Source organism: Lepus europaeus, chromosome 15 (genome assembly GCF_033115175.1).
Source record: "Lepus europaeus isolate LE1 chromosome 15, mLepTim1.pri, whole genome shotgun sequence".
Lineage (NCBI taxonomy): Eukaryota > Metazoa > Chordata > Mammalia > Lagomorpha > Leporidae > Lepus > Lepus europaeus.
In genome coordinates this window covers 345,931-367,596 of record NC_084841.1, presented here as the reverse complement: position 1 = coordinate 367,596, position 21,666 = coordinate 345,931, and the positions used below count along the sequence as shown (strand labels likewise).

The 21,666-nt window shown below is 64.6% G+C and overlaps 1 protein-coding gene across 1 annotated transcript in view; it reads left to right on the top strand.

Moving 5' to 3' along the window:
* SLC9A3 (solute carrier family 9 member A3) overlaps positions 1 to 18,734 on the top strand; it is a 30,339-nt gene extending 11,605 nt beyond the window's left edge. Inside the window, exons 2-16 of the mRNA XM_062212101.1 lie at positions 8,082 to 8,384; positions 10,660 to 10,820; positions 12,299 to 12,377; positions 12,747 to 12,924; positions 13,346 to 13,566; positions 13,790 to 13,992; positions 14,261 to 14,350; positions 14,432 to 14,502; positions 15,798 to 15,927; positions 16,781 to 16,896; positions 17,280 to 17,409; positions 17,496 to 17,678; positions 17,765 to 17,837; positions 18,164 to 18,280; positions 18,496 to 18,734. Of these exons, the coding sequence (XP_062068085.1) occupies positions 8,082 to 8,384; positions 10,660 to 10,820; positions 12,299 to 12,377; positions 12,747 to 12,924; positions 13,346 to 13,566; positions 13,790 to 13,992; positions 14,261 to 14,350; positions 14,432 to 14,502; positions 15,798 to 15,927; positions 16,781 to 16,896; positions 17,280 to 17,409; positions 17,496 to 17,678; positions 17,765 to 17,837; positions 18,164 to 18,280; positions 18,496 to 18,734 (2,294 nt within the window). The remainder of the gene's footprint in view (positions 1 to 8,081; positions 8,385 to 10,659; positions 10,821 to 12,298; positions 12,378 to 12,746; positions 12,925 to 13,345; positions 13,567 to 13,789; positions 13,993 to 14,260; positions 14,351 to 14,431; positions 14,503 to 15,797; positions 15,928 to 16,780; positions 16,897 to 17,279; positions 17,410 to 17,495; positions 17,679 to 17,764; positions 17,838 to 18,163; positions 18,281 to 18,495) is intronic.
* Positions 18,735 to 21,666: the final 2,932 nt, after the last annotated feature.

Sequence of the window (21,666 nt, the reverse complement as noted above, 5' to 3'; positions counted from 1 at the left end):
AGGCTCGCTCCTTCCAGGAATGCATCCCACTCGCCAAATAGCCGCAGGAGACAGGGACCTTGCTGTAGGCTCGTCTCCTCTCCGGGCCGGGGCCCCTGTGCTGGGTCTGCCCCTCCAGGGCTGCTGCCGGGACAGCCCCAGCCGGCAGCCCCGGGCCCAGGAGGCCGTGAGGACGCCGGGACTGGAGCCAGAGGCCCCGCAAGGGCGGGCTGTGGCACAGTGACAGGCGGAGGGTCGAGAGGGCAGCGTGGTGTGGCGTGGCCGCTGGGCTCCGGCTCCTGGGGACCTGAGCCCTTGCTGCTTGCCGTGGCTGATGCGCACAGTCCTGGGGGCGGCTGCTGCTCTCGGGGGACAGCGTCGGGGACCCTGCTCTCCCACTGCCCGCACTGGGCCGCTGCCCACAGGGGTTCTCACCTGGAGGCTTGTGTCAGGAGGTTGGGTCCTGGGGCAGCCGCACTCAACACTGGTTAGTTTCTCCCCTTCTCTCTCTCTTTCCACTTTAGGTTTTAAAGATTTTAAAATTTATTTTATTTCAAAGGCAGAGAGAGAGAGGTCTTCCATCCTCTGGTTCACTCCCCAGATGGCTGTAGCAGCCAGGGCTGGGCCAGGCTGAAGCCAGGATCCAAGAGCTTCCTCCTGGTCTCCCATGCAGGTGCAGGGGCCCAAGCACTTGGGCCATCCTCCACTGCTTTCCCAGGCCAGAGCAGAGAGCTGGATGGGAAGTGGAGCAGCCGGGCCTCGAGCTGGCGCTCCTCTGGGATGCCCGCACTGCAGGTGGCTTTCCTGCTGTGTACAACGCTGGCGCCAACGACCAAGTTTTAAAATACAAAACGCGGCAAGGTTTGCTTGCATTTTGTAAGCAGGCAGCGTTTAAAATGCCTGATGGGTAAGCCGAGGCCATCAGAAGGGGCTGCCATTCTGGAAGCCACGAGACACGGAGCACAGGCTGTGGCTGCCCTGGCCCCAGCAGGCCCCGCCTTGCCAGGGAGGAGCTCCCCACATGGCCCTGGAGAACCCCAGAGCCCTCCTCACCGGTCAGGCTCAGGGCGGCCATGGTGCCGGCTGCAGAGGCTGCTGGGAGGTCACCACACACGCCTGGGCCTCGCGCCCGGGCGGGGCTGACTCAGCTGAGATCCCTGCCCAGAGCTGCTCAGAGCAACAGGCTCTGCTCCCTGTGTGCAAGTCCGCGGGAAGCCCTGTGCGGTGCCCGTGTCTGCGTGTGCCTGTGTGTCCCTGTGCAGTGCCCATGTGTCTGTGTATGCCTGTGTGTCTCTGAGCTCTGTGTGCGCACTGTGTGTCCCTGTGCGGTGCCCGTGTCTGCGTGTGTCTGTATGTCCCTGAGCTCTGTGTGCGCACTGTGTGTCCCTGTGCAGTGCCCGTGTGTCTGTGTGTGCCTGTGTGTCTCTGAGCTCTGTGTGTGCACTGTGTGTCCCTGTGCAGTGCCCGTGTGTCTGTGTGTGCCTGTGTGTCTCTGAGCTCTGTGTGCACACTGTGTGTCCCTGTGCAGTGCCCGTGTGTCTGTGTGTGCCTGTGTGTCTCTGAGCTCTGTGTGTGCACTGTGTGTCCCTGTGCGGTGCCCGTGTCTGCGTGTGTCTGTGTGTCCCTGTGCAGTGCCCATGTGTCTGTGTGTGCCTGTGTGTCTCTGAGCTCTGTGTGTGCACTGTGTGTCCCTGTGCAGTGCCCGTGTCTGCGTGTGTCTGTGTGTCCCTGTGCGGTGCCCGTGTGTCTGCATGTGCCTGTGTGTCTCTGAGCTCTGTGTGTGCACTGTGTGTCCCTGTGCGGTGCCCGTGTGTCTGTGTGTGCCTGTGTATCTCTGAGCTCTGTGTGCGCACTGTGTGTCCCTGTGCGGTGCCCGTGTCTGCGTGTGCCTGTGTGTCCCTGTGCAGTGCCCATGTGTCTGTGTGTGCCTGTGTGTCTCTGAGCTCTGTGTGTGCACTGTGTGTCCCTGTGTGGTGCCCGTGTCTGCGTGTGTCTGTATGTCCCTGTGCAGTGCCCGTGTGTCTGTGTGTGCCTGTGTGTCTCTGAGCTCTGTGTGTGCACTGTGTGTCCCTGCGCGGTGCCCGTGTGTCTGTGTGTGCCTGTGTGTCTCTGAGCTCTGTGTGCGCACTGTGTGTCCCTGTGCGGTGCCCGTGTCTGCGTGTGCCTGTGTGTCCCTGTGCAGTGCCCATGTGTCTGTGTGTGCCTGTGTGTCTCTGAGCTCTGTGTGTGCACTGTGTGTCCCTGTGCGGTGCCCGTGTCTGCGTGTGTCTGTATGTCCCTGTGCAGTGCCCGTGTGTCTGTGTGTGCCTGTGTGTCTCTGAGCTCTGTGTGCACACTGTGTGTCCCTGTGCAGTGCCCGTGTGTCTGTGTGTGCCTGTGTGTCTCTGAGCTCTGTGTGCGCACTGTGTGTCCCTGTGCGGTGCCCGTGTCTGCGTGTGCCCATGTGTCCCTGTGCAGTGCCCGTGTGTCTGCGTGTGCCTGTGTGTCTCTGAGCTCTGTGTGCGCACTGTGTGTATGTGACTGTGCTGTGTGCTAGTGTTGCACTTGTGTGTGTTACGTGTATCTGTATGTGTGTGACTGCGCATGTACACATGTGTATCTGTGCCTGCATGTTCACACATGTGTGTACATGTGTGTGCGCCTGTGTGAATTTGTGCTCTGCATGTGCACTGAGTGCATATGTGACTGTGCTGTGTGCTAGTGCTGCATTTGTGTGTGTTACGTGTGTCTGTGTGTGGCTGTGTATGCACACATGTGTGTATCTGTGTGACTGTGTGTACACATGTATGTGTGTATCTCTGTGTCTGTGTGAGACTGTGTACTGCGTGTATCTGACTGTGTGTGCATGTGTGTGTATCTGCGTGTGTCCACGTGTGTGCGTGTGTGTGCCTGAGCATCTGGCCACTTGTGAGTGAGACCTCCCGGCCCTTCCTGCCGACCCGGGCTGTGTGACGAGTCCCCCGCTTCTCCCGCCCATGCTGCCCACCCTGGTCTCTGTGAGGCCGAGCCCATGTGCGAGGCCAGGTCCACGTTAAAGTAAAACCAGAGGATTTGCTGTGCCGCTGCCCTTGCGTGGACTCAGCGGAATCTGCCCATCCCCCTGGACGGCTGGGACTCGGGCTTGACCCAGGTCCCGCCAGGCCGTGTCCCTCGGGGCCGAGCGTGCCCCCGGGCAGCCCAGCGCTGGTCCGGAAACGGGCAGTTTCGCAGCAACCTTTGCCTCGCATGGGGCTTTGTAATGAGCACTAAAAGCCACCTGTCGTTACCAGCGCGCGGCCACGCCATTCGGTGCTTAATTGGCTGTGACCCTCTGGGCCTCGGCCACGGTTCCCATGGCTGGGTGCCCCTCGAGTGGGCGGCTCTGTCCTTACCGCTCCCAGCGTCCCCGTCCTCACTGTGCTTTCTTCTGGCCTCTGAGGAGACCCAGCCCTGTGTCCGGCTGCTGCTGTGTCAGGCTGTCGGCCACGCCGGAGCCAGCCACGGGCCACACCGCCTCCATTCTCACGCGTCAGAGCTCATCTCAGTTCTGGGCTTAGTCTGGTGCTGCTGAGCATCTCAACAGGCATTCCAACACGGAGCCTGGGGCGCTGTCCGCCCTGACTGTGACGGTGTACACAGTGGCTGGTAGCTGTGGCAGTGTATACAGTGGGCTATATGCTGCGACAGTGTATACAGTGGGCGGCTGTGACAGTGTATATAGTGGGTAGCTGTGACAATGTATACAGTGGGCTGTATGCTGTGACAGTGTATGTAGTGGGCGGCTGTGGCAGTATATACAGTGGGCTGTATGCTGTGACGGTGTATATAGTGGGCGGCTGTGGCAGTGTATACAGTGGGCTGTATGCTGTCACAGTGTATATAGTGGGTGGCTGTGACGGTGTATACAGTGGGCTGTATGCTGTGACAGTGTATGTAGTGGGCGGCTGTGGCAGTATATACAGTGGGCTGTATGCTGTGATGGTGTATATAGTGGGCGGCTGTGGCAGTGTATACAGTGGGCTGTATGCTGTGACAGTGTATATAGTGGGTGGCTGTGACGGTGTATACAGTGGGCTGTATGCTGTGACAGTGTATACAGTGGGTGGCTGTGGCAGTGTATACAGTGGGCTGTATGCTGTGACAGTGTAGCTGTGGCAGTGTATACAGTGGGCTGTAAGCTGTGATGGTGTATACAGTGGGCAGCTGTGACAGTGTATACAGTGGGCTGTTAGCTGTGGCAGTGTATACAGTAGGCTGTAAGCTGTGATGGTGTATACAGTGGGCTGTATGCTGTGACAGTGTATACAGTGGGCAGCTGTGACAGTGTATACAGTGGGCTGTAAGCTGTGATGGTGTATACAGTGGGCGGCTGTGGCAGTGTATACAGGGGGTAGCTGTGGCAGTGTGTACAGTGGGCTGTTAGCTGTGACAGTGTATATAGTGGGCGGCTGTGACGGTGTATACAGTGGGCTATTAGCTGTGATGGTGTATACAGTGGGTGGCTGTGGCAGTGTATACAGTGGGTAGCTGTGATGGTGTACACAGTGGCTGTTAGCTGTGGCAGTGTGTACAGTGGGCTGTATGCTGTGACAGTGTATATAGTGGGTAGCTGTGGCAGTGTATACAGTGGGCTGTTAGCTATGACAGTGTATACAGCGGGCAGCTGTGACAGTGTATACAGTGGGCTGTAAGCTGTGATGACATATACAGCAGGCTGTTCGTTCTGCTCTCCGTTTTCCCTAAGGCCTCACACATCCCCTCCCCAGACTTCCATGCCAGACTTTCTCAGGCCCAGGGCCCTAGGGAGTGAAACACAGTGGTCCACCCGCCTCCCCTGGGCTCCTGGGGGCACCCATCTCCTGGGCTCCTGGGGCACCCATCTCCTGGGCTCCTGGGGGCACCCATCTCCTGGGCTCCTGGGGCACCCATCTCCCTGGGCTCCTGGGGCACCCATCTCCTGGGCTCCTGGGGCACCCATCTCCTGGGCTCCTGGGGGCACCCATCTCCTGGGCTCCTGGGGCACCCATCTCCTGGGCTCCTGGGGGCACCCATCTCCTGGGCTCCTGGGGCACCCATCTCCTGGGCTCCTGGGGGCACCCATCTCCTGGGCTCCTGGGGCACCCATCTCCTGGGCTCCTGGGAGCACCCATCCTTAGGCTCCTGGGGCACCCATCTCCTGGGCTCCTGGCAGCACCCATCTCTTAGGCTCCTGGGGCACCCATCTCTTAGGCTCCTGGGGCACCCATCTCCTGGGCTCCTGGGGCACCCATCTCCCTGGGCTCCTGGGGCACCTATCTCCTGGGCTCCTGGGGCACCCATATCCCTGGGCTCCTGGGGCACCCATCTCTTAGGCTCCTGGGGGCACCCATCTCCTGGGCTCCTGGGGCACCCATCTCCCTGGGCTCCTGGGGGCACCCATCTCTTAGGCTCCTGGGGGCACCCATCTCCTGGGCTCCTGGGGCACCCATCTCCCTGGGCTCCTGGGGGCACCAGTCTCCTGGGCTCCTGGGGGCACCCATCTCCTGGGCTCCTGGGGGCACCTGCCTCACCTGGGGCTTGAAGGAGGTGCCTGTAGACAGGGATGGCCCAGAGACCCCCAGATGCCCTGGAGCAGCATGGCCTCTGCCCTTAGAGTGGGGGGACAGAGGACGGGGAAGGCCCACAGGTGAGTGCCTGTCCACACAGCGTGCCGTCGGCCTGCCCAAGTCTGCTGTTGGAGATGAATCAGCACTCAGGAGGGACAGGGAGCGTCCAGGCCGTGCCAGGAGCCACTCCTGGGTCAGGGTGTCTCATCTCCCGATCACAGGCGTGTGCGTGGCCCCACATGTCAGGCTCGTGCAGGCCGAGCAGGAGGCTGACTCACCGCCATAATGGGCACCTTGCACCCACGGGTGCTGCACCTGTGCAAATTGCCGCTCGAGCCATCGGAGTCCTGCCGATCGCTGCCTGAGAGGCAGTCCTGGCTCGGGGGCCGGGGGAGTCCTGCGAGACCCCCGGCAAGCCCAGCCCCCGTGCACTGTCACAAACCATGGAGGTCTGCAGCAGAAATCAGCCCCCGGCCCCCAGAGCCAGGGCAGGGGAGGGGCCGGCCTGGAGGAAGTGGAAAGGACCCCCACGCATACACACACACAGGTGTACATGTGAACACACAGACACGCACACACAGGTGCACACGTGGACACACACAGACACATGTGCACACACACAGGTACACACGTGGATACACACACAGGTGCACACGTGGACACACACAGACACATGTGCACACACAGAGGCATACACACACAACACACAGACACACATGCACAGGCACAGACATGCACACGTGTGTGCTTAGCCACAGGGCCCAAGTGCGGCCCCAGCGAGCAGCGAGGAAACTGCTGGCTCAGAGTCCACCACGGTCAGCTTCCAGAAGCTTCCAGTAAGGGCGAGGGACAAAGGGAACTGAGAGGGAGGGAGTGCATGGGGGAGGGGCTCCCGGAAGACCTGCACCTGTGCAGCCTGGAGCCCCCGCCGGCAGCAGGTACTGGGTGCAGAGGCGGCTCAGGGAGCTGGGATGGAAGTGACGGGGACCTGCCGGCGCCGAGGTTCACCCGTGGTTGATAGAACAGCCTCCCGCAACTGGGCTGGCCCCACAGGCAGCGGCAGTCAGGGTTCCAGGGATGTGGGAGGCCAGGACACTGTCCGGCCGAGCCCTGGTCAGAGCTGCAGGCCGTGTCTGCAGGTGTGAGGAGCAGAGCCGGGATTTTTGGCTCAGAAGCAGAGCAGTGGATCCCAGCACAGTGGATCCCCAGGGAGACCCGGCTGGGCAGCTGCTGCGGGCTGGGGCCCCTGGTGAGGAACAGCGCCAGCGAGGAAGGAAATGTCCCTCAGATCTGGCCACAGCCACGGGCAGGCGTGGAGCCGTGGGCAGGCCTGTGGGGGCGCCTGGCTCTGGGCAGGGCCCACGGACACAGGCCCAGCTCCGTGGCCATTGGGAAGGAACAGGAGGGGAGGTGGTCAGCCACTGGCCCACCCCTGAACCTCTCAGTGACCCCCGAGAGACAGTGCAGGTCCCAGCCAGCCCAGGGCCTGCCAGAGTCCAGTACTACCCTGGGCCTGTGGCCATCGCACCAAATGCAGCGGACATGGCCATCCCTGTGACCTTTGACCTGTGACCTGGGAGACAGCTCCCACGTGTGCCCCCCACAGGACCCAGAGCCTGGTGCACATTCCCAGGCCCCGAGCGGGGAGCCGGTGTGGGGGGCACCTCCCAGAGGAACACCACCTGCGCTGTCCACTTGTGCTCCGTGAGGCTGCCATGCGGGCTTTGGCCATCGTGGCCGTGGTGGCCATCGTGCTGCCTCCCAGCACTGCTGCCCCCCCGGAGGGGGCAGAGCCGTGACCGGACACCCGGGAGCAGGTCCTCTGTCCCCACAGCGGTCTGGCTGCAGGGTCAGGGTGCCCGGCTCAGGCCAGGTTTGGGGAGGACCGGTCAGGAAGCTGCAGGGGGGAAGCTGGGCAGGGAGGAGCCTAGTGGGTTGAGGGCTGGGCTGGCTGGCGCCTCCTGGAGGTTCTGGTATGGCTCCTCGCACTCCGTGCAGGGCTGGGGCCTCGGCTGTCCCGGGGGACGCTTGGTATCCGAGAGGACTTTGGCCAAAGCCCAGAACAAAAGCAGTACGTGCACTGCACTTTCTTGGGCTGAAGGAGTCGCCCACCTGCCAGCTGCCTGACCCCCGAGAGCTTCATGTGGGGCTCTCTGAGTCTGTGCAGCCCAGGGCGGCGAGGCTGGAGGCTGGCTGGGTTCCGCTGGGGAGACCAGAGACCTGGGGGCTGCACTCCACAGCCCCCCGCAGGTGGCTACAGTGGGACAGGCAATGGTTGCCCTGGGACAGGGCTCCCCAGCCCTGGCCCCCTCGTGGGGGGCTCCGCCTGTCCCCTCAGCCACCTCCTGCCAGTCCCGCTGAGCTCCCTGTGCAAGAGTGGGGGCAGTGTCTGAGGATCTGAGCCTCTGGGCTTGACCCGACAGGGAGGGGAGACGCCAGACGGGGCAGGGTCCCAGGCACTGAGGGAGGGCAGTGGAGGGGAGCCCAGGGAGCCCAGGGGCTCAGGCGCCGTTCCTGACGCGCTCCCCTCCCCCGCAGTCTTCCACCTGTCCCACAAGGTCACCAGTGTCGTCCCCGAGAGCGCACTGCTCATCGTGCTGGGCCTGGTGCTGGGCGGCATCGTCCTGGCCGCCGACCACATCGCCTCCTTCACGCTCACGCCCACCGTCTTCTTCTTCTACCTGCTGCCGCCCATCGTGCTGGACGCCGGCTACTTCATGCCCAACCGGCTCTTCTTCAGCAACCTGGGCAGCATCCTGCTGTACGCCGTCGTGGGCACCGTGTGGAACGCGGCCACCACCGGGCTGTCGCTCTATGGAGTCTTCCTCAGCGGCATCATGGGTGAGTCTGGGGGCCGTGCAGGAAACAGATCCCAAGGCGGGTGCAGCGAGGGGCCCACCGAGCGCCCCCTCAAATTCAGGACTGGCCGGGCAGGTGGGAGCCTGCTCTTCCTGGGAGCGTCAGGGACTGGGGTCTGCCCCAGGGGGCTGGCAGAAGCCCCCAGATGAGGGCCATGGACCACAGGCTGAGCTGCCCACGCCGCCCAGGATCCCGTCCATTGAGCCCAGCACTGCAGGTCCCTCCTGAGTGTCGGCGGCCACGTAACAGCCTGGGTCACCCCACCTGCTGCAGGTACGTGATCCTCCTTGGGACTGCGCTGGCTCTAACTGGTTAGCTGAGCAGGCTGGCCAGGCGCAGAGGCCCGGGGCCGTGTGCACAGGCAGGCCGGGCTGCTCCTGCACTGTGGTCGTGGACAGCCGTGGCTCATGCTCGGGTGGCCCAGGCAGGGGGAGAAGCTGTGTAGATGCTGCCGTCTCCTTGCCCCAGGTGCAGGGCGAGGCCCCCGGCAGGGCCAGTGCCTGCTGGACCGCCAGACGGAGGCCAGAAGGGCTGCTGCCCGGGGAGGGGAGTCCTGCCGACCCCTGGCCACCTTGGGACTGCTGGAGTCAGCACATTTCCAGAAATTGCCGCAGACCCGTCATGCCCTGGAGCAAGAGCTGGACCTGCGCAGAGGCACTCAGAGGGGACTTTTGGTCTTCAGATTTCTTTCTTTATTTTCAGTCAAAAGGCAGAGTGACAGGGGTTGGGGTGTGGAGAGTGAGCAAGAGAGCGTCCATCTGCTGGCTGGTTCACTTCCCACATGGCCACAACATCCAGGGCTGACAGGCTGAGCCGGGAGCCGGGAGCTCCACCCCGCCCTCTGACGTGGGTGCGGGGGCCCAAGCACTTGGGCCTTCCTCCACAGCTTTCCCAGGCCATGAGCAGGGAGCTGGAGCGGAAGGGGAGCAGCTGGGACCAGCACTGACACTCAGATGCGGCGTGCAGCATCACGGGGAGGCCTGGCCCACAGCGCCCCTCAGAGGCGGGCCCAGCAGGGCTGCGTGTGGCCTCAGCCTGAGGCTCAGCTGGGGTGGAGAGACAAGTCCTGCCCCCAAACAGAAACCCCAGGCCCTGTGGAGTCTCAGTGGCTGCACTGCTGGCCCCACGGGGAGCACAGGGACCCGCTCACTGGCTCCCAGCTGGGCCCTCCCACGGGCCCCGGGCCTCGGCCTGGAGCGGGGTGGGCAGGTTCTGGCACAGCCCAGGCAGAACTATTCTGGGCTGCGCTGACCGTGGGCATCCTGGAGGACAGCCAGCTGTGAGCTTGGTCCCCGCCCTCCCTGCACCTTTCCAGCCCTGGGCAGGCCCTTGCACCCCCTCGAGGCCGAGCTGTCTGCTAGGCCCACGGGATGGGCAGAGGACTCAATGCTCTCTCTGTAGCCAAGAAGGCGGCAGGCAGGGCCCCAGAAAGCTGGCCTGAGGAGGGGGCTGTGCACGGCCTAAGGAGGGGGCCGTGCACGGCCTGAGATGGGGGGAGTCCTGCACGGCCTGAGATGGGGGGAACTGTGCATGGCCTGAGATGGGGGAGCTGTGCAGGGTGTGAGATGGGGGGAGCTGTGCACGGCCTGAGATGGGGGGAGCCCTGCACGGCCTGAGATGGAGGGAGCCCTGCACGGGCCTGAGATGGGGGGAGCCCTGCACGGCCTGAGATGGAGGGGGCTGTGCACGGCCTGAGATGGAGGGAGCCCTGCACGGGCCTGAGATGGGGGGAGCCCTGCACGGCCTGAGATGGGGGGGCTGTGCACGGCCTGAGGAGGGGGCTGTGCATGACCTGAGATGGGGGGAGCTGTGCAGGGTGTGAGATGGGGGGAGCTGTGCAGGGTGTGAGATGGGGGGGCTGTGCACGGCCTGAGATGGGGGGGCTGTGCAGGGTGTGAGGTGCAGAGTGGGGGAGGGGATGTGCACGGCCTGAGACGCAGGGGTGCAGACCTGCCTGGAGCCCTGAGAGGGAGGGGCCTCATGTGGACCTGCCTCCCCCTGCTGTCCCCGACACCCCGAACGCCCTCTCTGCCCATCTTCTGTTGCCCACCTGCCGGCAGGCCTGTCTCTTAGCACTTTCTGCACCCATAGCCCCACCTCAGGCCAGGCCTGGGTCGGCCCTGCCCCTGCCTGCTCCCTTGCAGCGCCCTGCGACTTCAGAGGGTCACAGTGACCCCACAGGGGCTCTGGTTCCCTGGCTGCGCCCTCCCTGGGTGCCCCCGGCCCCGGAGACCCGCAGCCCCCACTTACCTTGCAGGAGAACTGCGGATCGGCCTCCTGGACTTCCTGCTGTTCGGCAGCCTCATTGCCGCCGTGGACCCTGTGGCCGTGCTGGCCGTGTTCGAGGAGGTCCACGTCAACGAGGTCCTGTTCATCATCGTTTTCGGGGAGTCGCTACTAAACGACGCCGTCACGGTGGTGAGCAGTGGGCGGCGTCCCAGCCGCAGCAAAACTGACTGGGCGTCGCCGGTGTCCCTGGCATCTGTGGGCCGCAGGGGCCTGGCCTCGATGACCTGCTGCCTCCGACGCCGCGAGGCACAAGGCCTGGTGGTTAGCAGCCCCCACGCCACGCCTGGCCCTGGTCCCCCACACAGAAGGAGCAGTTTACGTCAGTCTCTCACTCTGTCTGCTCCTCAGACCTGCTCACTCCATCCCTCAGAGCCAGGGGCCAGCACTGAGACCCCAGGGCAGGGGTCTCCACTGTGGACCTGCCACTTCCTGCTTTCCTTAGAAACAGACGAGCAGGGGAGGCATTTGGCCTCGAGGTGACGGACACCTGCGTCCCCTCGGAGCACTTGGCTTCCTGGCCCAGCCCCGCTCCTGTGCCAGCTTCCTGCTCTGCACAGCCGGGGGCCGCGGTGAGCTCAAGTGGTTGGGTCCCTGCTGCCGTGTGCGAGACCCGGCCGGAGCTCCCGGCTCCTGACTTCAGCCTGGCCCAGCCCCAGCTGCCGCAAGCATTTGTGGAGTGAACCAGCATGTGAGGGCTTTCTCTGTCTCCCCCTCCCACGGGAGTCCCATCAACCTCCTGGGGCTGCCCAACAGAAGCCGAGGGCACAGCTCTCAGGGCCCGGGCCTCGGCCGCAGTGGCGGCAGGGCTGGCTGTGCCTCGGGTGGCTGCTCTCCGTGTGTGTCCCTCTCCTCCGACTCAGACCCTCAGTGCCTCCGTCTGGCCACTTCGCCTCTTTCAAAGACCCTATCCGGGCACGGGGCTCCTGCACGTGAGCTCTGGGCCGGGAAGCGAGCCGGGCTGCCGTGGGCTGGGGCTGCATCAGCCGTGTCCCCCAAGGAAGTCGTGCAGCTCCACGGCCCCGACCCGTTGTCCCCTGCAGCCCGGGGCCCCCGCCCTTCCAGCCGCGTGCCATCCGTGTCCCAGGCTCCAGGAGCCAGGAGATCTGCCCTGCACCAGATTTCTTGTGTTTGGCAGCAGACATGAGGCTCCCAGGAAAATTCAGAATTAATTGGACTTTAATCGAAAACAGAGCTAAGGCTGCTGCGTGCCCTGGGGCCCTGGGGGTGGCAGCGCTGCGTGTCGTGCAGGGAGAGCTCCGGGTTCCCTGCCGAGGTCGCAACGTCCCAGCTGCCCTGTGAAGACCCCGTAGGTGACCGTAGGACCATCACAGCCAGACCACTCCACCTTTGCACCCTCAACCCTTCAGGGCAGCCCTGGGGTCTGAGCAGACCCCAAACTTCAAGAGCCCAGAGTCGGGGGCCACAGCCCCCAGGGTCTCAGCGCCATGGTCCACATGTGTCTGGGCAAAGGGGTCGGGGCTCTCAACAGTCTGCATTGCCCTGGCAAGGTGGGAAAGGCCAGCTCTGCCCCTGGGGCGACCGCCTCTGCCGCCTGCTGGCCCCCCCCCACAGCCGCAGCCCGGGGCTGACCAGACGTCCTCCCGCAGGTGCTGTACAACGTGTTCCAATCTTTCGTGACACTGGGTGGTGACAAGGTGACAGGCGTGGACTGTGTGAAGGGCATAGGTATGTGGGTGTGGGTCCTGCCCTGCCTGTCCATCAGAGGAGCACAGGAAGCTCCCAGAAGTCTCTGCTGCTCCTGGGGTGCGAGGCCCTGCAGGCCTCTTCACTGTCAGGGTTTCCCATGGGCCCCAGGCAGTCAGAGGACAGCTGAGCTGGGCACCCTGGGAGGTCCTGCTGCCTCCCCAACCCTCACGCCGCTCCCCTGGGTGGGCAGGCCGCGTCCTCTCCCCTCCACACTGAGGACAGAGAATTAAGCTCTTGTTTCCCAAGCCCACAGCCCCTCCGCGGGGCGGTTACCAGGCAACTGTGGGCAGGAGTGGCGGGCAGCCTCGCCCACGCTGCCGGGCTGAGCCGGGCCTGCTGTCCCCGCAGTGTCCTTCTTCGTGGTGAGCCTGGGGGGCACGCTGGTGGGGGTGGTCTTCGCCTTCCTGCTGTCACTGGTGACACGCTTCACCAAGCACGTGCGTGTCATTGAGCCCGGCTTCGTCTTCATCATCTCCTACCTGAGCTACCTGACGTCCGAGATGCTGTCCCTGTCGTCCATCCTGGCGTGAGTGCCCCTGCAGTGTGCGTGCGGGCCAGGGTGGCCGAGGCCCGGCCCTCGCCGTGGGGGAGGTGCATTCCCAGGTCTCTGCCCATGGGCCCCGGGGCCTGCTGGGTGGGGCAAGGCTTCCAGGAGGCCCTTGTGGGGCGTTGGTGCCCCGGGTCTGCCCTGAGCCCCCAAGCGGTCAGGACCAGGCTGTGGACGGACCCCCAGGCTGCCCACTTGGGGCCCAGAAACAGGTCTTTGTGGGTTTGGGGGTGCACGCCCGGCTGTGGGCACCAGTCCAGGGTGCTAGTCGCCAGAGGCGCTACATCCACTCAGCACAGGGCTGACCCTAAGGCGGGGCCAGGGCCCCAGGATGGCGGGTCTGGGCTCTGCTGCCCCGCCCGCTGGTCCTGAGCGGCCCCGCCCGGCCTGCCGCCCCCAGCATCACCTTCTGCGGCATCTGCTGTCAGAAGTACGTGAAAGCCAACATCTCGGAGCAGTCGGCCACCACGGTGCGCTACACCATGAAGATGCTGGCCAGCGGGGCCGAGACCATCATCTTCATGTTCCTGGGCATCTCGGCCGTGGACCCGCTCATCTGGACCTGGAACACGGCCTTCGTGCTGCTCACGCTGCTCTTCGTGTCTGTGTTCCGGGCCATCGGTGAGCTCCGGGGACTGGTGGGGCCGCCTCCCGTGAGGGTCCCAGCACCCCCACAGACTGGGGTGTGCCCTGCCTGTCGGGATGGACGATGCTGGAACTCACAGGGAGCCTGTTGGGTTCCTGCTAACTCTGGGCAGGGCAGCGAGGCTGGGGAGGGGGCCCACGGGGCACAGAGACACGGCCAGCTGTCCCGACCCCAGGGCTGAGCACCGCCGGCCCCCAGGTGTCATCCTGCAGACCTGGCTGCTGAACCGGTACCGCATGGTGCAGCTGGAGCTGATCGACCAGGTGGTCATGTCCTACGGCGGCCTGCGCGGGGCCGTGGCCTTTGCCCTGGTCGCGCTGCTGGACGAGAGCAAGGTCAAGGAGAAGAACCTGTTCGTCAGCACCACCATCATCGTCGTCTTCTTCACCGTCATCTTCCAGGTGCGGCGCCCCAGGACGGGGTCTCGGGCTCGGGACCTAATTGGGTTTTGTAATTTTAGTAACTAGGAGCGCTATGTAGGCCTCCACGCGGCCACCGGGGACACAGCACCATTTGTCGGGGCAGCGGCTCTCGCGGGAGGGCCCTGGGCCAGGACTTCTGGCCGATGCTAGGGGCTGGGGGCTCCTGCAGGGCGGGGCACGGGCAGCCAGGCCTCAGGCTTGCCCTGCCAGGTGGGGCGTGGGCTCAGCAAGGCCCCTGTGTCCCCAGGGCCTGACCATCAAGCCGCTGGTGCAGTGGCTGAAGGTGAAGCGCAGCGAGCACCGGGAGCCCAAGCTGAACGAGAAGCTGCATGGCCGGGTAGGGGCCGGGTCCCCGGGGCCGCCGGGGGGCTGGGCTGTCCTGCTGCTGGCCAACACCCAACCCCCTCTCCTCCAAAAGGCTTTCGACCACATCCTCTCGGCCATCGAGGACATATCCGGGCAGATCGGGCACAATTATCTCAGGGACAAGTAAGTAAGAGGCGTCGGTCGCGGCCGGTGGCCCCCCTCCTTCAGCCCCTGACCCTGGTGATGGGCTGTGGAACCTACAGGACGAGCAGGGGAGCAGAAAGCCACGTAAAGCAAACGTCACGGAGCTTCCGGAAGTCCCTCTCTCTGGCCGGGTTATCAGCCTGGTCCTGCCTCTCAGGGCTCCTCTACCCCACGAGTCCAGGGCTGAGGTGTGCCCCAGACACGCAGGTGCACACAGGTGGGAAGGAGAACGCCTGGCTCCACGGAGCTGCTGGGGCCTGGATGGCCACTGTGGCCAGTTCATCCCAGGTAGCCACGTTACATGGGAGCTGGAAGTGGGAGAAAAGAGCTCATTCCCCTCCTGTGAGCAGAGGGAGGTGTGCTCGAACCTGGCCCTGTGCACGTTTGGCCAAAAGACAAACTGGATGCTAGGACACGATAGGCCTGGGAGCCAGCAGGCCTCGGCCTCCTGCACGCCCACCAGGGCTGTCCCTGCCCACCAACAGCAGGTGCTGGCCTGCCTCATGTCTGGTCCTCCACGCCCACCAGGGCTGTCCCTGCCCACCAACAGCAGGCGCTAGCCGGCCTCATGTCTGGGCCCTCAGAAACCTACATCAGCTAAGGGTCTTGGTCAGGCCGAAAACTTGACCTGGGCAGAGGGCAGTGAAGGAGCTGGCCCTTGGGGCGACAGCTCCAGCTCCCTGGGCCTCGCCCCCTCTGCCACTGAGGGGCTGTGTCTGGAGCCCCCAGCAGAGCATCTGAGCTGAACAACCTCACTCTGGCCAACTTGGCTCTGAGGGGAGTGGTCCTCCTGGCCCCTGCTCCTGGGAAGGTCACACAGGCTCCTGGCCAGGGTCCTGTGCGCGCCCCCAGACCACCTCCTGAGGATGAGGCAGACCCCTGGGAATGCAGAATCCACGTCTGTGTATGTCCAGACAGTGCCATCCAACCGGGGAGACTGTGGAATGAGAGCAGAGAGAGACAAAGGGAGAGGAATGGAGCGAGACAGAGAGACGGGAGGGTGAGGACAGACACACAAAGCCCTCTCACCCGCTGGTTCACCCCTGCAACGGCTGGGAGCGCAGCCCCCGTCTCCCATGTGGGTGGCAGGGACCCACCGCTGCAGTCTTGGCAGGAAGCAGGACCCAGGCACTCTCACATGGGACGGGGGTGTCCCAAGCAGCCCCGTAACTGCTGGGCCCCGGGGTTGTCACGTCCATCCGCCCAGGAGGAGAACGGGTCCTGGGTCGAGGCCGCCGGCTCCGCCAGCTGACGGCTCTGTCCGCCTTCTCCAGGTGGACCAACTTCGACCGGAGGTTCCTCAGCAAGCTGCTCATGAGGCAGTCGGCCCAGAAGTCTCGGGACCGGATTCTGAACGTGTTCCACGAGCTGAACCTAAAGGATGCCATCAGCTACGTGACCGAGGTGCCCGGGCCCCTTCCCTCGCGGGGCCGGCTCAGCCAGCTTCCTCCTCCTCTCCCCGGATCCCCGGTCCCAGGCCAGGTCCTTATTTGCCCTCCCAAGAGACAGCAGAAGACAGGGAGGCGAGGCCCCCCAGTACCCCGTGCACACACATGCATACACTACAGAAATGGGTATCAACAACTGTGGATGGCTTTCAAAAACGCACCAGGATAAACGTATCTTTTCATTTTTGGTGAACATTTAGAAGTAGCCTTGTAGGCCCACACACACACATGTGCACACGTGTGATCACACGCATCACCACAAGGGAGCGAACGTGTCTGCACACAAGCCACGTGTGAGTAGAGTGCTGCCACACACATGTGACTCTGTAAGCCGTCCATGACCCACGCCCCAGTCACTCAGCGCTGCTGGGGGCGCAGTCCTTCCCGCACCACCAGTCTGTGTAAGGTCAGAGAGGAGCCGTGAGTCAGAGGCAAAAAACCAGAGCCCGTCCCGGTGACCAGCAGAGCCCTGGTGGGGCAAACCGGCAGTGACGGCGGCACACACCTGCCTCCCTCAGCCCCGCGCAGAGCAGTGGAGCCGGGCCGACTGGCCCCCAGGGCCCCCATGCGGACTCCCAGCCCGGTGGGGGCCGTGGGGGGGCCTCGGTCCTCTCACACAGTAGTCCCAGCGCCCGGCTGTCCCCTGGCGGCCTTTGGGCTCCCTTTCTCAGGTGTCTCCAAGGTGTCCCTTCACACAGCCATGAGCTCCGGGCCCCAACACCCCACTTCTTCCTGGCTTGGGTCTCGGGTGGGGCAGGAGCCCTCCCACACGGGCAGGGATGCGTGGCTGACGGGGCCGTGTCCCCCAGGGAGAGCGCCGAGGCTCCCTGGCCTTCATCCGCTCCCCGAGCACTGACAACATGGTCAACGTGGACTTCAACACTCCGCGCCCGTCCACCGTGGAGGCCTCCGTCTCCTACCTCCTGTACGTGTCCAGGGGCCTCGCGGGCCCCAGAGCCTGCTGCCGGGCGGGGGTCCTTCCTGACAGGTCCCTCACCCAACCATCAGGCGACCGAGAGCTGTAAATGTGGCGGGGCAGGGTGCCCAGGGGGCCGGGTGCACAGACCTTCACGGCCAGCTGGGTGGGCCCCTGCACTGGTGCAGGAAGCAGACAGGGAAGGAGGGAGCTGCAGGCACATTGCCAGCTACGAAGGCGCCTGCAGGGCCCCTGGCAGCTGTGGCTGGTTTGGCTGTCTGGGCGCTGGGGAGAGGCAGTGGACAGCACCGTGCCCACCCCCGGGGGTCTCAGGGCTGGGGTTTGCGGCCTCCTGGGAGTGGGTGCTGCGGGCTCAGCGTCCCCTTGCACAGGAGGGAGAGTGCCAGCGCCGTGTGCCTGGACATGCAGTCGCTGGAGCAGCGGCGGCGCAGCGTGCGCGACGCAGAGGACGTCATCACGCACCACACGCTGCAGCAGTACCTGTACAAGCCTCGGCAGGAGGTGGCGCGGGGCGGCGCCGGGCAGGCGGGGTGGGGCGGGGCGGGGCGGGAGCAGCGGTGACGTCCCCTCCCCCGCCCCGTCCCCAGTACAAACACCTGTACAGCCGGCACGTGCTGAGCCCCAGCGAGGACGAGAAGCAGGACAAGGAGATCTTCCACCGCACCATGCGCAAGCGGCTGGAGTCCTTCAAGTCGGCCAAGCTGGGCCTCGGCCAGAGCAAGAAGGCGGCCAAGCTGCACAAGCGGGAGCGGGAGCGGGCGCAGAAGCGGGTAGGCGCGGGCGGCGTTCGGGGCGGGGGCAGCTGGACAGCAGGGACCCCGCACTGGCTCTGCAAGGCGCCATGTCTGCTCCTCAGAGAAACAGCAGTGTCCCCAACGGGAAGCTGCCGCTGGACAGCCCTGCCTACGGCCTCACCCTTAAGGAGAGAGGTACGGGGAGGGGGCGGTGTCCCTTTCCCAAGGCTTCACCCTCAGGGAGAGAGATGGGGGAGGGGCGTCCCCTGGGGAACCCTGGTCGCCTGCAGCCCACTTGCCGCCTCATCCCTGCCCCTTCCCTCCCTTTCCCTGCTGGCCCCCTTTTCTCTGACCTAACTCCCCAGAAGGCTAGGGACAGCCAGGGCAGGTGGGCGGCACTCCATGGCTTTTTGTCCAGCTCACCCGGCTGGCCATCTGGTGGCCACGACGGCCCCTCTGGGTAGGGTGGACCTGGGTCCTCCTCACCCCCGGGAGTCCCCTCACCCCTCACTCCCCTCCAGAGCTGGAACTTTCAGACCCCGAGGAGGCCCCCGACTACTACGAGGCTGAGAGGATGAGTGGGGGGATCGAGTTCCTGGCCAGCGTCACCAAGGACACGACCTCCGACTCCCCTGCAGGTGAGGCCGAGGGCAGTGTGGACGAGGGACCGAGGGCCTGGAGGCCGTGCACCCCACCCAGCAGGTCTGCCTGGCCAGGAGCCGGCTGGGCCTGTGTCCCGGGTGGGTGAGGGGCCGCAGCCTGAAACCTGGCAGGTGACTGGAGCCTGTGGTGCCGGCCGTGGCCTGCAGTGGAGGTGCTCCGGACACTCACCTGCCACTGCCCTCTCTCCTAGGAATTGACAACCCTGTGTTCTCCCCGGACGAGGACCTGGCCCCCAGCCTCCTGGCCAGGGTGCCGCCCTGGCTGTCTCCCGGGGAGGCCGTGGTGCCCTCCCAGAGGGCCCGCGTGCAGATCCCCTACTCCCCGGGCAACTTCCGCCGCCTGGCGCCCTTCCGGCTCAGCAACAAGTCGGTGGACTCGTTCCTGCTGGCGGAGGACGGCGCTGAACACCCCGAGTCCACACACATGTAACCACTGCCTGCTCTCCCGCAGCTCCTCTCTCCCGCAGCTCCTCTCTCTCGAAGCTCCTCTCTCTCGCAGCCTCCCTTCTGGAACTGTCCTCGGCACCCTTGCTGGGACTCTGCTGCAGCCGGGAGGTGGTTCTCTTCCCAAAGGGACAGGCGCGGGTGCAGAAGGAACGAGTGCAGTAGAGGCGGTGGCGCCGGGGGCGGGGAAGGGGCGGTTCACCTCCATTTCCCAGGAAGCAGGAGCTCTGTTCTGTCGCTCTCGCCCTCTCCCTTTCTTTCTTTCTCTCTGGCGGACACCTGCGAGCAGCAGTTACCATGGCCTTGCAGCCCGGCAGGCCCCGAGGCAGGGAGGCCTCCGGCCGCTCCTCGCTCGGCCCTCCCAGGAGCACCCCCATCCGCTGCCCAGAGCGGGCATCCGGGAGGGAGCTGCTCGGGCGGGCCTGGGGCGCGGGCCGGGGTCCCCCAGCGCCTCCACGAGCCGCGCGAGCCTCACGCCCGCCCCAACCCCGCAGGTGACACGGGCTCCGACACGCCGCTGACCGGACGCTCGTCCCCGCGCCGCCGGCCACCTGACTCCGAGAAGCTTCCGAGCCCCGCTCCGCCCACGCCCGACGACGAAGCGCCGGACGCCGCCCCGTCCGGGCCCGCCCGCGATCCGGGTGCGGGACCGGAGCGCAGGGCGCTGCCCAGTGCCCACGCGAGGTCGGCGGCGGCGCGCCGCGTGCACAGCCGGCGTTCGTTCCAGCGGCCCCGCGTGCGCCGCCGCCCCGCGCTGCTCAAGCTCGCGTCGCTGCCCCTGTCGAGCGCCTCGTCGCCTCTGGCCCTGGAGCAAGAGGAGACGCCACTGTGACCGCGCCCGCCGGGGCCCCGCCTCGGGTCCTCCCGCCTCGTGGCCCCGCCGGAGGGCAGGGCAGGTGCTCCGATGTCTGCACGTCCATGATGCTGTTTCCACTGCCGACCCACTCAGGGACAGGGGCCGCCAGAGCGGGGCTCCGCGCCGCAGGGCAGCGGGACGGGGGGAGGGTGCAGTCCTTGGGCGTCCTGAGCCAACTCTGGCCGGTGGGGGCCTGCGTGGTGGCTGTTCTCTGGCCAGTTCTGGGACTGCGGGGCTCCGTGTGGGCTGCGGGCAGGGGGCAGCGACATCTCTTGTTCGCTCTTCAGTTTTGTGCTGGAATTCCTGAGCTGGGCACACAGGTCTTGTCACCCTGGACTGCAGCCCTGCCTGCACCGGGGCTCTAGGGACTGGGACACTGTGGCTGCTGTGGGTGACATGGGCAGGGTTCCTGTTCAGAACCACAGCCTGCCCTTCAGGGCACTGACTGCCAGGTGGCTGCTGTCCCCTCTAGCCGGGGAGGGCTAAAGGTACAGCAGGGGCTCAGGCCCCCAAGGAGACGAGGCTGACTCCTGGGCTGTGGACACCCTCCCCCCTCCCTGGGGTCGCAGCCCATGGAGCTGTCACCTGCCATTGGCCTCAACCTGCTCAGGAAAACTCAGCTGCGTGTGTCTAGCCCAGTTCTGAGTCTGTGCTCTGAATCGCCCAGCTAAGGAACGTCACCAGCAGCTGAATGTCGCACGCTGAGCTCTGTCCACGGCTTTGCAGTTGAGAAAAGTGAAAGCAAGAGCAAGTTCGCTCACCACACAAATCACTTTCCGAGGCTCCAGCACCCCGATGGTTTGCTCACGGTCGGACTCATCAGTGGGGCCGCTGTGGACAGTTCCCGGGCGTCTGGCTTCCCAACCCCTTCAGCCAGCTCCGAGACAGCAGAGCCTGACCCACCCGGCTCCAGGGGGCAGTCCCATCTGCGCTACAGCCAACTTCCAAGTGCCTGCCCCCGCCTCGGGGGGAACAGTAGCAGGCGGCCGGCACCTCCAGCTGGACCACTGGATGCTGGGCGGACTCCCAGCTGCGGGAAGCAGCTGGATCCCTGATGGCAGCCCTCTATCTGCCTCTGTGTCCAGGGGCCCCACCAGGCTGAGCCTGGCTGCGACAGAACGATGCGCCAACGTCTCGGGTACCCTGACGTCCACGCGCAGTGCTGTGCCCGGGCACTGTGCTTGTCTCCCGGATGAGAAGCCTCGTGTTGTCACGGTTGTAAACAGAATGTACACAGAGCCTCATGAATGTATTTCCTTAGGAAAACCATTGTAAAAATTTTTATTAGGGAGGAGTATTTATTTAATGCTAAACATTGGCCTACTTTGTGGTAGACTCCAAAGTACACAACTTAGGAAATCACTAGTCCTCACTTCTGTATCCTCTCGAAATTCATTGTTACAGTGCCCAGTGGATTGTTCAGAACTGCCCTATTGTGAAAGACTTCAGGAAGAATCACATCAGAGGTGGACATGGACTGCATCCAAGTGACGAGTGGGGAGGGCTGTGGATCGGTGATGTCACCTGTCAGACTGGGGATTCTAATCACAACACTATGTGCCTTAAGATGCCCGAGCCCCGCGACAGCTGCTGCAGCCACTCGATTAAAGATGTCTGGAGGCACTCTGGGTGCAGCTGTGTTCCGGAGCACTGTCCTGGGGACTGACCCTGACCAGACAGTGTGGTTGGTGCAGTGGACACAGCATGGGTACTGGGTGGCGCCAAGCAGGCCCCATGAAACACCACTCAGAACAGGGGCCCAAGGCCCCCAGGGCACTGGCTAGGGCAGGCGCAGGCAGCAGGCTGGGATCCAGGTTGCAGGAACAGCACCCCCTGGTGTGTGCTGGAGGGTGAGGCACCTTAGAAACCAGAGTGGGCAGGGACACTGGGGTCCTGAGCCTGTGGACAAGGAAGCTCTGTGCATGAGACGCGGTGGTAGAGCAGGCAGAGGGCACTGGACCCGGGAAGCCATGTGCCCAACCCCATGTCCAGGTGGACTCTGACCCCTGCAGGTGGAGTAAGAGGTCACAGACGCACTCTTGAACAGTTAAGTTTTTAGATG